Below are 16,522 nucleotides of genomic sequence, written 5' to 3'. Positions count from 1 at the left end.
CCCCAAGACATGAATGCAGATGGTAGAAGGTGGCCAGGAAGATAATCAAGGTTTACATCAATGATGTTGGAAAGCATAGTGCAACAATAATTGCAGAGAATGGTCAAGTTTGCCACCCGTTTAGCTGACTCCTAACTTAATTGCTTGCTAGGTTTCGGTGTTTTCCCCAGAAATGTAATCGGCATGGATAATTTACAAGTTATTTTTCTGCTCACCGATGAATTTCAAGCAGAACCCATGTATGTGATCCAAGCTTTCAAGTGTTTGGATCAGATAAAACCACAGATATTTTTTTTATCATAGCTATAGAAGCTGCCTAAAACAAAAGAAAGTTACAGTAAGCAACAGTGCATGTTCCATCTCAGTGTACACAGCTATTCATTCACATATTCATTCCATAAACATCACCATACAGTGCATGGATTCAGCTTAATGGTTCAAAGTATATCCAGAAACGTCCAAAAGCTTTTTAGTGACTGAATTTATGCATATAATAATCCTTGGAAAATTCGTACCAAATTCTGGAAAAAGCTAGGACAAAATTGGACCTGAAATGGAACCCTGAAGCCAGATGGAAAGAAAGGAAACCCACCAAAACAAGGATACCAAGTTCAAGTACATCCACGTATCTGGGACGTGCAAGTGTTACAAGTTATCTCAAATACACACTACAAGACAGTTTTAACTGAAACAAAACGTTGCGAGGTTAACCCTGCTTAAGATTGTTTAAAAGCGTTCATAGCTTGAGGGGCTTTCTAAGAGCACTCTGTTCTCTTACCTATTCATCTCTATCTTTTCTCCAAGTTGGTTCCCACAACTTGTGTGCAACATGACTTTAGAGATCGTGCCAATACAAGAATCTAAAGTACTTATGCGTAAAATGGACTACAGTAAAATAGTCATATTGTTTTGCTAAGTAACAAAGGCCAAAAAAATTTTTTTTTTTAAAAAAAAAGGTATGCAGATGCTTATAAGTTTAGCATGTCAAAGTTTAAACAAAAAATGGCTGGTAGATAGTCTTTATATGGTACTGATTTTCTTTATTGTTCACTTGTTCTCTCTTTCTCCCCACACCCTCCTCTTTTTTTCTGTTGGTGTGAAAGTAGTTGGCATTGAAAAAAGACGTCTCAAGGTCTGCAAATTCTGTTGATGGTGGAGAAGACAATCAAGTTCATGGAATGCATGGACTTTCAACCAAAAATAGGATCTGTTTATCAAATTAAATTTTGTTATTATGCAACTATAATGCTTAACTCAGTGTTTTGTCAGAAGTTTAAATCCTAATATCCAAATCCATGATCAAGTTCATTGTCACTAAAGTGTTAGTCTCAGATGGAAAAGTGATTGCCATTATGATTTGTGAGCTGGTGGTGAGATAGAACACAATTTCTAAGGACAGTAATTTTCATGCCACAGAACTTGCTATACCACATGATGTCATTGCATGGTTTATTCATCGAAAACCTCCTATCAATGAAGGCATGTCTTATTTTTTCTTATAAGCCTTATCAAGGAGGCATAAATTATTCATATAATAACCTTTATTGGAGAAGGTGGTCAGGCCTACCCAAATGAAAATTATACTTCAAATCCTTTGCTGGCACAATGTTCATCAAACAAGTTTCCATGATACCCCAAATCAAGAACACTCACCTCATCTTGCCTCCAGAACCAGTCCTTGTACCAGTACCATCTCATGATGCCAACATCATCGATCACCCATTTGCATGCAATGCATGTATCATAGTCCTTGCTGTGAAAGAAAGCTCGCAACCGTGAAGCCTTCTCAAGGATCATCTGGTCTAGCTTTTTGATAATCTGTGCGGGTGGACGTGCTGAAACTTGAGGTTCAGGTCCATCTATGATTAGGCAGTGCGCAATGTTCAGCACCTCAAGATGTGCCATGTCATATAAGATTAACAGCAGAGCTTCCTTTGTCACTACACAGCACCGCAGGCTTAAAACCTTGAGTTTTCTAGCACCTGCAATCTTTGAATCAAATCTCATATCAATGGAACCCATGACCTTTAGTTGAGAGAAGTTCTTGCACTTCTTGCCCATCTCCACCAAGACATCAGGATCTCCAAAGCTAGACATAGTTAATGTTGGGTATAAAATAATCCCAGCCGAAGTTCGTAAAAAACCGACCTTCCCAGGACTCTTCGGGCTTCCGACCTTGTGCGGCGTCTTTCTGAACTCCCCCGACCATCCGAGCTTCCATAATACTATCCGGACTTCTCCAATAATGAGCTCCTCCATTCATCTACCGGACTGCTCCAAACGCTCTCTGAGCTTCACTATCAGCCGATTTTCTACAGTGATCGACTATTCTCCGAATCTCTTCCAGACTTCTTCTAGCCACGATCGACTCTACTCCGAACTTCTATTGCAAGCGGACTTCATCCAAACTCCTACAAGAGCCGGACTCCGTCCGAACTTCTACAGTGGATGGATCCCAGACGAACTTCTACAACGGACAAGCTCCACCAACCGGATCTCTACTTCGAACTTCTTCCAGACTTCGTCAATGATCGAGCTTCTCCAGCAGCGGGACTTCTACAATAAGAAGTCTCCATCCGAGCTTCCACGGCAACCGATCTTCGTCCGAGCTTCTACAATAAGCGGCCTCCTTTCAGACTCCTACAAGAGCCGGACTCCGTCCGAATTTTTACAACGGAATTGAATCCCGGACTCCTCCAACGTTCGACCTTCCACAGTGTCCTCAAGACTCCTCCAGTGGACGAACCTCCACAACGCCATCCGAACTTCACTGTCGGTCGACCCTCTGCCGGATTCCTCATGAAATTGGACCTCTCCGACGGACAATCTTCAGACGAGCTTCCACATCAGGCAAATTTCAGACGGACTTCTCTAGCAATCAGACTCCTACCGGACTTCTCCAACAGAAAGTTCCCGTCCGAGCTTCTACAGCAGATGACTTCCGCCTGCAGAATCAGCACCTAAGGCACCCCACAACTGTGGACTCGTCAGCAACCTCAGAAACATCTGAGCTTCTCTTAGATTGCTGAGACAGAGAGCCGTTCCACTCCACCAGACATCCCAGCCGAGCTTCAGCTGTCCAGCCCAAACTCTCCGGCAAGTCGCAACTATGGACATCACTCCACTTTCTGTAACAGATTCCACGTGGCCCCATCACTCTCTGGCAAGTCGCGACAACGAACACTACTCCACTCTCCATAACAAACTCCATGTGGCCCTGAACGGCCCACTGACGCCACTACTCTCCGTAACAAACTCCGCGTGGCCCCGAACGGCCCACTACCAGGCAGTTACGGACGTCGCTGTCAATCAGTTACGCTCTCCCGTCTATAAAAGGGACCTCCAGATACGTTCTTCTCTAAGCTCAAAACTCTATCTCGAAATTTTGCTAAAATCCCATTCGAGTGCTCCATTTCTGTTGAGGCAGAGTACTGACTTGAGCGTCGGAAGGTCTTGCCGGAGCACCCCCAACTCCGGTTTAGACTTCCGTTGCAAGTCCCAGTGGCGGCCGTGATCCCCTCGACTCTAGTTTCTCCGACGTCGACGGAATTTTGCACCAACAGTTAAGGATTCCAACCTGCTCCATCTTTCAATAGCCTGGCACATTGCACCTTTTGCAAGGCAGTTCCTAGCAGGTAGCACTAGCCTTTTGAGGTACCTGCTCCAGAGCAAAAGAGTGAAGGAAATGCAATTACAGAACAATTAAAAGCAAAACAAAAACAAGACCATATGAATAAGCATCAGAAATCCGATATCATGATACATTTAATAAGTATTGCACGATCAGATGCCACCTTCAAGTATATAAAATGAATACTTTGTACATCTCTCTGTCGCCATCAGCTTAGGCTGTTCGCTGATAAAATCACACCCTGTTCTCTTAGAAGCAATAAGGAGGGTAGAGATTTCCATGAAGCAGAATAATCGGGATGAAAAGGCATTAGTATTTTCTGAAAAATGATGTATGTGTCCTCCCTGGTATTCGGAGTATATGATTCTTTGAATTTAATATAAAGATGCAAATAGTTCATATTACGTATGGAGGCATTACAGATGTGGACTCATCATATTGAATCAAAAAAAAGGGTGGAGGGGGGGTGAAATGAGGGCTTTCTGTTACAAAGGTGGGCAGCATTTAGTAGAAACAATTCCACACATGCAGTCTAAATCCACTAAAATTTTAGATAACTTCTAATTCTTTGCTGAACTTTCTGATGACTCTGGTCTGTTGATCAAATAGAAGACAGCATATTATAGGTTAGCATCTTCCAGGAATAATTTGTCGGACTACCATAATTAGTAAAAAACTTGACATTTGACCAACCATGTGTTCAGTTTTCTGCTCTAAGAAGAATGAAGTAAAAAGAAACTATGGATGCAATATGGCATTATAAGTGTTGAAATGTTTCAGGCTAGTGGGTCCAGAAATAAAGACAATTTATCCTGTTCTTATTAGGATCCAATTTGGGCCACTCAGTAGGTAAAGTGAGTTAAATCCAGAAAGGAGCCAAATGTGCAAGTATCAGCCTACTTTTAAAATATAACCGGAATAAGAAGAAACTTAAAAAAAAAATTTGCCGGCAAAAGATCAAGGGAATGCCTATTGCCCTTCAGCAATGATGCTCAAATGCTTATCCTTCAAGTATAGATTGTAGTTAAATATCATGCAAGTTATATTTCCGTGACTGAGAGCCATTGAAGTCCTCAATATATATGTCAGCTTCCTGTCAGACCGGCTATCCACCCATATATATGGCCTAAATGTAACATGGATAATATTGGATTTCAAGTTCCCTAGGTCGAGAACACTCCATATTGATGGATCTGAAGAAGCAAGGCACCATGAATGACATATTTGAGATACTGACACCAGATAGATCATGTTTAATTGCCTGAAAATTCTTGCTAAGATGTCAATAGTTTCATGACTAATCCTCCCATGCTTTAATTGTAGGATTGCTTTTTCACATCCTTGTGGATTCAAGATCTGAGAGAAACGTGAAATCTATACACTGATTAAATTCAGAAAAAAAGAAAATCGGAAGTTTCAAAAGACCCAGCTATACTAAAAGCACCTCTACAAAATGCAGTTGTATGGTAGTTCCCACAGATTTGCTGTGCATTTATCCATATGTGCATTTTCTGCAGTCCGAAATGTTTCCTATATCATTGGGTTAATAACCCACTGGGAAAAATTGAAATGAAACTAACCTTAAACAAGTCCTAGAAAGAAATTAGGTCCAGTCAGATGCAAACTTCAAGATGTTCAATAGCAATGTGCTTAAATTAGAGGAAAAAAAGAAAAGGATAAATGCCTTGATCAAATGTCCATTAAATTACATATTCAGAAACTTTTATATAACTCTATTAGGTACTTTCAGGACCTGCCCTCTCATTAAGATTGGAGGTTCCAGTGTCGTAAACCCAGTTCTGGGTTTAATACACCAAAATTACTTTTCATGGCTTCTAGAAATAGAACATAATTGGCCATATTTGTACAGTCAAAACTCACCATCAATGAAGACCGGTAGTTTCAACCATGGACTCAGAGAGAAAAAGACTTCCAGTCATGTCAGGATGGACTCTACCAGACTGAAGTTGGATTGCATGCCAAGGACTCTGTCAAACTACCTTTGACTTTAAACTGACCAAATCAGAATTCATACACAAAAACTATATCCATTGTATGTTATTTAAGTTGATATACAAGATCCAGAAGAGACCAAATAATGTGATCTCTTAATGTCTTCCATCTTACACTTGAATATTTGTCCAATTAAATAAGCAGTCTACTCTGTTAGAGTCCACATATAAGTTTGTGTAGTTGTGAATGAGAAGGGATCTGGTGTGATTTATGGATTGACCACATCTTTCAAAATTATCAGTGGTGATGTTGAAGTTCATACATGCATCTAGGTATTGTATTATGATTTACTGAAAAGTTTAAGCTTCTTTAGTTTGTTGCATGACTAGCTGTCAACCCAATGACTAACCTTCATCATCTGCATTTGCCCTTGGAACAACGTTAGAAACTGGTGAGATGGAACAGACACATGTAACAAAGAGCAAAGGAAATTCTTGTTGCACAATTTGCTAGAATCTGCCTCAAAGGGTCTAGATAGAGGGAAAACCAAGGGTAACATGAAAACATAAGATATGATAAGAAAAAGCTTTAAATAACATTGAAGGTCTCAGATAAGGCTTGATAGAAATGGTCTTGTTTGTTTAGTTTCTAAACTAATTGGCCGAATTCAACCTTTTGAATATCATTCCATGTTTCTTTCTTCTTAATTCCCGCTATAAATTTTTGTTGTTTATCAATCTAGGTGGACCATCTGGACTGCTGTAGTTCAGGGCAACACATCACAGTAAGTCCTCTGTTTATGTGGCGTAAATTCTTGAAGCCATATCATCCTCAAATGACATTTTCAGCATTACAAGTGTCAAAACGATTGGACTAACCAACATTAAAGTGAGTCAACCTGGCAAATCTCTACAGGGGGTGGTTTGGGCCATGATTTAACATTTTTTTACTGCCCCAAAAAATATTATTCAAACTTTAGCCCTGATTTTAGGTCATTTGCTGCCTTCAAACATCCAGTCACATGTTGGAATGATTGGGAATATCTCCTGATTCAGATTGAATTTGAGTATGATGCAAGAGGAAAAGTTGGTTTAAAGATGTCATCTAACTTCCAAGACAATTTCGCTCCAAATTATAACTTTTGTTATTTATATAGTAAAATGTGCCTACTGCCCTCTAGAGTGGAAGAGGATTCCATCTCCAATTAAGAGGAGAGATGGACCTTGTTAATATAAAAGAAAGCCATTGTAATCCTGATTTGTTTTCTTTTGGAAAAGATGAATCTGTTTGAAGCTCTCCCACCAACTTCTAGGTTGTCTTTGAATACTCTTTCTGAGAGTAATCATGTTACTCCTAGAAAGCTCCTCCACACACATGAATTTGACAAATTTAAGCCTACCACAATTTATAACAACATAACTGCTAATTCCGGCAAGACCAATGCAAACTTAAGAATTACACCAGTCAATAAAACTATTGTGAAGTACACCATTAGCTCAGCAAATGATCCAAGTAGGAACATTTTGATGCTGTTTCTCTTTTCTAATATCAAAACAATAGAAGTCCTAAGTTATCTTTATGAGGCAAGTCAGAACGTCTTCTTATCTTTTCGATAATTCACCATCAATTATCACAATGATCTCTTGCAGTTCTGCCCTTTATTTTTTCTATTTTACTTGTTCATATAAAGTCAGGGATGTCCTTAATTTCCCAATGCCAGGTTCAGAAAACTAAAATCAGACAAAATTAACTGCAGCGAAACAATGACCAACAAAAGACAAAATTTATCTGTTTCATCCACATATCAACATTGTTTTTTCCATTGAAGAACCCTCGAAAATATCAAAACAAGGATATTTGTTGAGGTGGGTTGCAAAAGTCTTCCTAGTATATCATGCATGGCACTTCTTCTTCCCCTCCATACAAGAATCACACTTCTACTATATATCTCCTTAAATAAGGACATAAATGTTTTAAAGAAAAATGAATCATATGAAATTTGTCCCAAAAAGAAAAATCCTGAAACATAAGCATAACCCGACAAAAAGCACCACAACGAGAAATTGAGACAGTGGAAAGGAGGGAACTGATATCTTCACCCATGTTCTCTCTTCCACCCACCGTCCGAACCTCATCCGTTAGATGATGGCAACACACAAGGACCACCAATGGGTGGAAGAAAATCGAACAGCAGGTGAATATATCAAATAGAGAACAAACCTTCATCATCGTTTTCCCTCTTCTGCCCCACCATCCTCTTCTCAAGAATCTGATGCTTGAGTCGGCGGCCGGATTCCAAACCGAGTCTTTTTATCGCTCGGCTATCGCTGATATACGGGAGGTAGGGACAGGTTTACTGACAAGTGTGGGCCTACGGATAGCCAGCAGACTCGAAATGTAAAGGATTATTTTTTTTTTTCATGGATACCCTTCGACATATTCATATTTACACCTTTTAAAATTTTCTCTCTGCCTGTACATGTACGCCGTGTGCGTGCCCCTCCTCTCTCTCTCTCTCTCTATATATATAAAACTAGCATAGCAGCCGGATAATATTCAGATCTATTAATTTTATAAATATAAAAAAATAGCCACCATCACAATAAATTTTAACATAAAGTAAACTATAAATATAAAAATTTAATTTATAATTTAATTTTAAAAAATAAATCAAATATTTAAAATAATAATTTAAATAAAAACGAATTAGAACAGTAAAGTTATCTAAAAATTAATAATTTATAATATTTGAAATATAGTAGGTATGATATTTAGAATAAAAAAATAAAAAAATATCCAACACAAAATCATAGAAAAAATAGGGAAAACATTGAGAAAATCAATGAAAATGAAGGAAAATAAAAAAAAATTAAAATAAAAAAATAAAAAATATATAAAAATAAACCTGATTATTAGGTCTAACTCCAGTAATGAGATGCCTATCCTCGAGGTCAGATATCTAAGATCAGAGTACTGATTTTAGGCTAAAATTTGAAGACAAAAATATCTTTCAGGTTGAAATTAATATATTATTATATTTTAATATTATATTAATATATTAATATAATATTATAATTAATATTATATTTATATCCATATGAATAGATATATTATTATATTTTTTTTGAATCTCTTTTTATAAATTTAAAATTAATTTGAACCACCTCAATAGATGACCCAAATATGTGAAATGGAGAGGTAATTCTCCTCTCCACCCATGTGATTAGTGCTTAACATGAATTCTTCATTGCTGCTTACCATGAGGGCAAAAGGAGGATTTGGAATACATCCGCTCCAACCGCTCGAAGCCTCCAAGCCGCTCGAAGCCTTCAGAAGAATTGGGAAAGGAATGAAGCAACTCGGAAGAGATTCGAAAAAAGAGAAAACCAAATGAAAAATAATAATATATATATATATATTAAAAATAACATGTGGTGTTATGGAAGGTTATCTTATAATCTTATATGTCAATACGAAATACCACCTCTAATACCTATCTATTGCTTTACTATTATTACATAGATAAAATATATATTTTGCAATATATCCTATTATTTTATTATTATTTTGCACATGCATCCATGCCATCTAACACTATTAAAAAAATGATTTAAAATTAAAATAATTGAAATATTCTTAATAGATAGGTATGCAAAAAATTATAGAGATATGCTAAAAAATTTATAAGGATATAACTTTGCAGGGATATTTATATATTAAAAAAATATATATGTAAAAAATCTAAATAAAAAATTAGTCAAATCAAGAGTATATCTCCCAAATCTAGTATGGTATCAGTTTTCTATCTGGAATACAACTAGGGATGAAACATTGGATAAACCAAACAATCCCATGGATAGGGTTTTCTTACTTCTGAAAAGAAGATGCAGTTTTGTTATAATATATGGGTAAACTATAGTTTAGCATATGCAATCTATACTTTCTAAAAGCAACCGGTACTTGGTTGTACGCTCCTCCAATGTTGCAACACACATAGACAAGTCAATCTTTTTAGAAAAATATTGATGAGCAATCAATGTGCTTGAATAATTATAAAAATTTTTAAAAGAATTTTTAGATACTAAAACTATGTTATACATAATTCTATATTTTCATTTCTTTCCTAAGATAGCAAATGCTCTAAAATTTAGGAACCTTTAACTCGTGGTGCACCAAAGATTTTGGAAGTCTTATTAAGCTAAGTGATGTGCATGAAAATGTGAAATTTTCATTTCGTCTTGGGCCAACCTCACTATTGAAATGAATGAAGCTCATAGCTAATATAAATCTTTCATGAACCACCCCTTTACAAGTTTTTTAACAGTTGCTATTAGAGGAGTTACTCTTAGCCGATTAATTAATTGGTGGTCTATTAATTAGTCTATAGAGATCATGTTTGGCGCCAAGGAAATAATATAATGAAATGATCTAGATGCTAAGCTATTTTTGGAGGAAAGATTATATCTGATATAGGCTATAAGTATAGCAGTAAGATGCTAGAATACTGAATCAAGATCTAAAAAAAGCATGCATCACTATATAAAATTTAGCAAGCAAAAATAAATTTATGTTTTGTCTTTCGATACATGCAAAATCTTAAATCAATAAAGAATTACGCAATCAACAAAAGCCTTCGTCCATGCTAGATTAATATAATTTTTAACATAAAATTATTTTTATTAATATAATTTTTACTTTATTAATATAAAATTATTTGAAATTCAAGTATAACAATACTTAAGCCTCTTGTTTCTGAGAGAGAATGCAAAAACACTATCATTAAAAAAAAAAAGAAGAAATGAAAGAAAAAACTAAGCAGATTTTTTTAAAACAATATAATGGAAAGAATCTATGCTTCCCAACATTTACACATCTTGCATAAACATAAAAGTATTTGCATTTATAAGGCCTTTGCCACGAAAATGCAAAATTATGGATTTCTTGATTTCTTCATACATGCAAAAACAATCTTATTTTGGTATCTATCTATTTAACAGAAAATAAGGTAGATATAACTTGTTTTGCTTACTGCAACTGATATATTAGAAAAGAGGAGACAAGTTCGGCAAAACGTGCAATCGCCAAAGGTAAATATGATGTATAAAGAGCGTGGTCACCACCACAGTAAGAATACCATCAAATATACCAAACAGCATCCTAAACTGTAAAATATACACACACACTTTTTAACACCCTTATTTGGCTAACAATGGATCACACATGGAGAGTTTGGTAAAGAGAAATGAAATCTCAGCATAGTTTATAATGAAGTTGAAAATCTGCTGCGAAGAGAAGCTATGCGGTAGAGAGAGAGCGTCCATGCAATATAATGTGCAAATCTATCCAGTTAACTAGCCATTTGGCAAGCATCTGAAACTTTAGCTAGGTGGCAGATTTGTATCTCGATGCAAAGAAGTATAAAATAATTAGAATACTGAGTCAAGTCCTCGACCAAGAAGAGGAAGAGAAAGCATGCAGCAATGTCCCGACGGCGACGCTAACGAGGTAGATCATCCTTAGAACAGCTTCTTACCGCCCATGAGGCACATCATCACGAGAATAGCTTCTTATCGCCCATGCTAATAGCAAATAGTTATAGAGGTGTAGGGGTGTGTATGTATGAATGTACGCATCCACACAATAGAAACAAATATGCTTGAGATTATAGATATGAGGTATGATATAGGTGGTGGCCGTTTGAACTTGGAATGAGAGAGAAGTAGGTTTCAATTTAGGTGCCGGAGAAGTCAACGTCATGGTGATAGCGGGTGTGGTGATAGTAGTGATGGTGTTAATGATAATGTGAGGTGGTGGTAGAGATAATTGTCATGACATAGATTCGCATTAGGGAGCATGTAATCAGAGCTGGATGTGGAGGCAGGCATCTACACTTGCAATCCAAGTCCTTGGCAAAGGAGAAGACAAAAGGGTAGATGGTGATGAATTGCCGACAATGGAGACGAGGGGATGGCACAGGACCAGATGAGGTGGCAAACGTGGGACTCGTCAAAAGAAAAATGAACACAAAGTTTAGGTCTTTCTCCAAATAATGAGGGAATTTTGGTTATTTGAACATGATTATGAATGGCCTGAGGAAATGGACGGGGGCTGAGTATAACTCAGACAAAGCATAGGAGGGCAGACTATATTTTTTTCCTTAAAAATCAGATAAAAAATGCAACATATTCCTGGAAATGGTATGTAAGATATTTATGAAAATGCCCTTGCCGAATGCCCCGCTTTAAAGAAGGTGGCTTTAGCAGCAAATTTTTATATAATTTATCTTAATATTTCTTGACGAAATAAAACTGTCCCAAGACCCTTGATGCACCTTCAATCATCCTGTAAAATCATATGATATTATCCATTTTAGGCTTGTAAACAATAAGAACCTAGTGACAAGTGGCAACACTCAAATGAACCGTGACAAATACGTTAGAAAGCAGTTTCAAAGAAGATGATACTGAATAGGGGAACAAAATAAAACAAGCAAGCACCCATGCAAGTCATCCACTGTATTATGATAGTCATTAGATAACTCATCAGCTCCAAGCAAAGATCCAAGAAATGAAACAATTGATGCTCATTTCATTTCTGTTCGCAATAAATGTACATTTCACAATACTCCACCAATCTGTTCTGAATTCTATATTATTTTCTCTAAATGTTGCTTCGAAGTTCCAAAGAAAGAAGAACGTCAATGAAGGGGAGAAAGGGAATAACCATACATGGAATTTAGTACAACATACAAAAATAAGAGAAAAGGAAACCATGTTGATTTATCAAAAATGTCAAGAACTATTACTAATCCCAAGCGTTAATCTGACTCCATCATGGAATGAAATAGGTGTAATGCCAAGCACTTGAATCAATTTACTGATGTCCATGGATATGTCTGCTGGGGAGACAACTCCACGGTTTACCTACAGAGACAAGATGCTGTCTGTAAAAGATTGAACATGAAAAACATAATACATAAACACAAACATGGTTCGTATTGAATGATAAAAGCACATTGAAGCAAAGAAGCAAAAAGAAAATATAAGATCAAACAAACTCTTTAATGTCATCCCTACATTTATCTAGACAAGAACCCATGACAACAATTTCCAAGAGAGAGAACTTTGCAATATCATGGTAGTCATAACTGCTTGATAACCAAAATTTATCTAGCACTTCAAGAGATGAAAAGACATACCGATGATGCAGACACTGATTTGATAAGCGAGTGATTGTATCCTCTGATGGTTGCAACTGTCTCAGCCATTTGCACCCTGGAAACCCTATCCCGCCCACCAACATTTAGAAGTAAATGCACTTGCTTACCCTCTGACATGAAGTATGTACAGATGCACTTATCAGTATTCACTCAGATGTTAAAATAACCTTTGCAATTTTTTGTTTAATCAAGAAAAAACTAATTACAAGAAATAAAACTACTGCACAGGAAAAATACAAAAAGAAAGAAAGGAAAACACCAAATAAAATATAATGGTAATCTGAAACAGGACAAAGAAGCTTGATCGAAGATGTGGCAAGCAAGCAGGTCGGATAACTTCGCAGACTCAGGAGATGCAAGATGAAGTGTAAGTGTGGTTTTGATCTAGGCTGCGTTTCCTAAGCTTTATGGGCTGGGCTATCATGTATTTGTTTCTTCTTTGGTTGCATTTTCTCCCTCTTAGAGATCAATTCCTTCTGTTGTGCATCATTTGTCAGGCCATTATCTTGGTTACTGGCTTTTGGAGCAACGCATCAGGTGAGGTTGGGAACAAAGTGATGGTGGAAGCCCAGACATGTCTATAAAATGAAGAACTTGGATTTTTAGTCAAACAATAAAAAACATGCCCTATAGTCAATATATATATATATATATATATATATATATAGGCAATGTTAATATTTAAAGTCAAAAATCAACACAGAATTGCCATATCATATGTAATAACTATCACATCTATAATTATATATATTACATTATCCAGCTTGTTACACCACATTTCTTAAAGAGCATGCTTGAAAATTACTGCATCAATAGATTTGGCATCTGGAGATAACATGTTTTCTTTTTCTCAATTAATCCCTTGAGAGATCATTTCCCTAATTAGTAGAGAAAATGAAAATGTGAGATAGGTGCAGAAGTAAACTCTTTAGTAGTATAGATATACACAGATGGATAAGATTTCTTGATCAAGGCATATACCTGATATCCACTTTCTAATCAGAGTTAATATAACATTCACCATATCTTTAACATACACAGGGCAACGAAACTCATCATGAAAAAATTCAACTTCCTTCCCAGGCGAAAGAACGCTATCAATCCACTGCATCCAAAGTCAGAAATGACTGCTTAGAAAACAACCATACAGCAATTTAATATCATTTATTATTACACAACATTTCCAACGAACTTTGAAGATCTACAGGTCAGAAGTTCCAAAAATAAATGATTGCATAAGTAATTCTCCAGCAGGCAAGCCTAAACTACTAAATAGTAAAAGAATGCCTTAAACAAATAAATAAATTAAATCCCATATAAGCGCTTGAAAGTATCAAGAAGTCAGAAGATAGATACAAGCTTAGGTTTGAGAGGTCAAACAGCAAGTCCGCAATATGTTAATATTTCAAAGATGTTGGCCAAGTCAAATGATTGTGCTGATGTTCGAATATTGAACTAGAATGATGATTTTGAATCTTATCCAGTTATCATCACATGAAAGTCGGACTTACAAATCGAAGAGTAAAATATGATTATGGAACCTCTAATGAGTAGACGGCATTGACATCAATAAACAAGCTAATTTTACTATGTATAGGAGAAAGTTAATGGGTTGCAAGGAAATTTGGGGCTCATCTCTGGCTTACCTGGACTGGAAGAGACTTTGCAACAGGTGAAATTGTCTGTGGCCCATAGATTATACTACTTCGCAGGATTGCATAGTTTGGATACTTTGCCATGATAAACTGCTCTGCAGCTACTTTGGATGCTCCATACATATTTACAGGATTTGTCGCATCCTCTTCTTTGTAAAATGATTTCGTCCCATCATAAACTGTCAGTTTAGTAAAGTCATGTTAGATTCAAGTATGGTGACCCCGCATGACATAAAGAATGACATCAAAAGAAACGATGGAAAAGAATAAAACAGAATAGAGATAGCAAGACAAGATTTCATCTTCAAATTCTATTATGAATTTTAAACGAAATAACAACTATACCAGAGATTCAGAGAACAGTAAGCCATGGTTAATGAATAATAGCAATTTAACTAAAAAAAATGGCTAATATATTAGAAGTTCATAGGTAACCCACAAAAGAAGCATGCCTTGCAGATGAACTTATTCCATCAAAAAAAAAATTCAAATAAATGTAAAACATGCCAAAAATCATCTGTCTTCAAATGTGTTATTAGGTTGCTAATGTACCCTTTAAGTTTTCATTTTACCTTTTATTGGCATATCAAAAAAAAGCAAGACAATAAACGATGGTTGCAGATTCTCTGAAATTTGATCGATGAATTGATGAAAATAGTGCAAATATTAGGAAAAAGATGGTCATCAACATGTCTCGAAGACCCATTTCTTAACCAAAAAAAAAGAATGCACTCACGCAGCGATATATTTATAAGACCAATTAAAGAGAATCTAGTGGATCTTCCATGACAACAGGCTTACCTTGATCGGTCGAAAGATGAATCAAAAGAGTTCCGTTGTTATTGAAGCTTGATAACCAGTTTACAAGGGAAGAAGGCAGGTTAGTAGCCATAGCAGCTACAGGATCCGTCTCACAAGCACGGGGAACGGAGAGTGCAGCGCAATTAACAACAATATGTGGCTGAAAACAAAATCACAATCAATGTCCATTGGTTTATATGAATGTAATTCTCGGGAAAAAAAAAAGAAGAAGAAGGAGAAGAGGACGAAGATCCCAGACGTCAAGGATCTGAATGGAATTGGGACCTGGCCAAATTTGGCGGAGATGGCGTCGAAGCCATCGCCGGCGATGAGATCGACGCGGAAGGGGAGCACTGGGGAGATGGCATCGATGAGCTCCTGGGGTGGGATCGGACGGTGATGGGTGAAGGCCAGGTCGTAGCGGGATCCTCCGTTTGCCCTGGCGAGCCCTTCTAGGAGGTGCTGGCCTAGATAGCCTGTTCCTCCCACCACCAACACTCGCTTCCTCTCCTCCCCCATCTCCCTCCTTCCTCCCTCCCTCCCTCTCTCTCTACTTCACACAACTGAATCGGGATCTCCCCGTTACCGCTTTGGTTGAGAGTTTCGGGAAGAAAAGAAAAGACAAAAAATATTAGTAAAGGCGAAAAGAAAAGAAAAGAAACGAAAAGAAGGGAAGCATTTCTTCGGGGTAAGCCAGTGAAAACTTCCTTCTTAGTATAAATTTAAAAGTAACTTTCCAATTGAACTTTATTTAAAACCAACTCTCCAACCGAGGTAAATAATTAAATTATTTTTATAATTATAAATTAATATTATAATAATATTATAATATTAAAAAATAATATTATTTATTATAATATAATATTATTTTATTATAAAATAATATTATTTTATTATAAAATAATATTATTTTATTATGATATAAGATATTACAAAACAGTATTTTTTTTATTATAAGACAGTATTTTTTTTATTATAAAATAATATTATTTTATTATAATATAATATTATTATAAAATAATACTTTCATATTATAAAATAACACTATGATATTAAAAAATAGTACTATCTTATTATAAATCAATGCTACATTATATATTATAAAATAATATTTTAATATTAAAAAATAATATAATTTTATTATAAATCAGTAGTGCATTATAATAAAATGATATTATCTTATTATATAACTATACGAGGGTATAAAAATATAACGGTCGTTTCGATTAGAAATAAAAAGTTACTTTTAATTTATATTTGAAA

The 16,522-nt window shown here is 36.0% G+C and overlaps 2 protein-coding genes across 6 annotated transcripts; both read right to left on the bottom strand.

Annotated features, from left to right (window-relative positions):
* Positions 1–1,004: 1,004 nt before the first annotated feature.
* LOC105054910 (F-box/LRR-repeat protein At3g48880-like) lies at positions 1,005–3,510 on the bottom strand. The gene has a single exon (XM_073246903.1). It carries the CDS (start codon positions 2,257–2,259, stop codon positions 1,579–1,581), a length of 681 nt encoding a protein of 226 aa, XP_073103004.1. The 5' UTR covers positions 2,260–3,510; the 3' UTR covers positions 1,005–1,578.
* A 1,064-nt stretch (positions 3,511–4,574) lies between these two features.
* LOC105054909 (uncharacterized) lies at positions 4,575–15,854 on the bottom strand. Of its 5 annotated transcripts, XM_073246900.1 has the most exons (8): positions 15,545–15,853; positions 15,260–15,419; positions 14,450–14,637; positions 13,785–13,908; positions 12,783–12,913; positions 12,390–12,507; positions 5,076–5,142; positions 4,575–4,987 (listed from the first exon to the last, which is right to left on the bottom strand). In XM_073246900.1, exons 1-7 carry the CDS (start codon positions 15,776–15,778, stop codon positions 5,078–5,080), a joined length of 1,020 nt encoding a protein of 339 aa, XP_073103001.1. In that variant the 5' UTR covers positions 15,779–15,853; the 3' UTR covers positions 4,575–4,987; positions 5,076–5,077. The 5 variants fall into 5 exon arrangements, with proteins under 5 accessions (XP_073103001.1, XP_073103003.1, XP_010934852.1 ...); XM_073246902.1 differs by lacking the exon at positions 5,076–5,142 and having other exon boundaries at positions 4,576–5,005; XM_010936550.4 differs by lacking the exon at positions 5,076–5,142 and having other exon boundaries at positions 4,576–4,987.
* Positions 15,855–16,522: the final 668 nt, after the last annotated feature.

This window comes from Elaeis guineensis, chromosome 12, assembly GCF_000442705.2.
Source record: "Elaeis guineensis isolate ETL-2024a chromosome 12, EG11, whole genome shotgun sequence".
Classification (NCBI taxonomy): domain Eukaryota; kingdom Viridiplantae; phylum Streptophyta; class Magnoliopsida; order Arecales; family Arecaceae; genus Elaeis; species Elaeis guineensis.
This window is presented reverse-complemented; position numbering and strand designations above follow the sequence as displayed.

Coding starts and splice junctions, on each gene's coding strand:
- LOC105054910 (XM_073246903.1), bottom strand. CDS start 2,259: ATGGAGGAGCTCATTATTGGAGAAGTCCGGATAGTATTATGGAAGCTC.
- LOC105054909 (XM_073246901.1), bottom strand. CDS start 15,778: ATGGGGGAGGAGAGGAAGCGAGTGTTGGTGGTGGGAGGAACAGGCTAT. Junction 15,420..15,544: donor TCTCCGCCAAATTTGGCCAG/GTCCCAATTCCA, acceptor TTTTGTTTTCAG/CCACATATTGTTGTTAATTG. Junction 13,909..14,449: donor CAAAGTCTCTTCCAGTCCAG/GTAAGCCAGAGA, acceptor CTTTGGATGCAG/TGGATTGATAGCGTTCTTTC.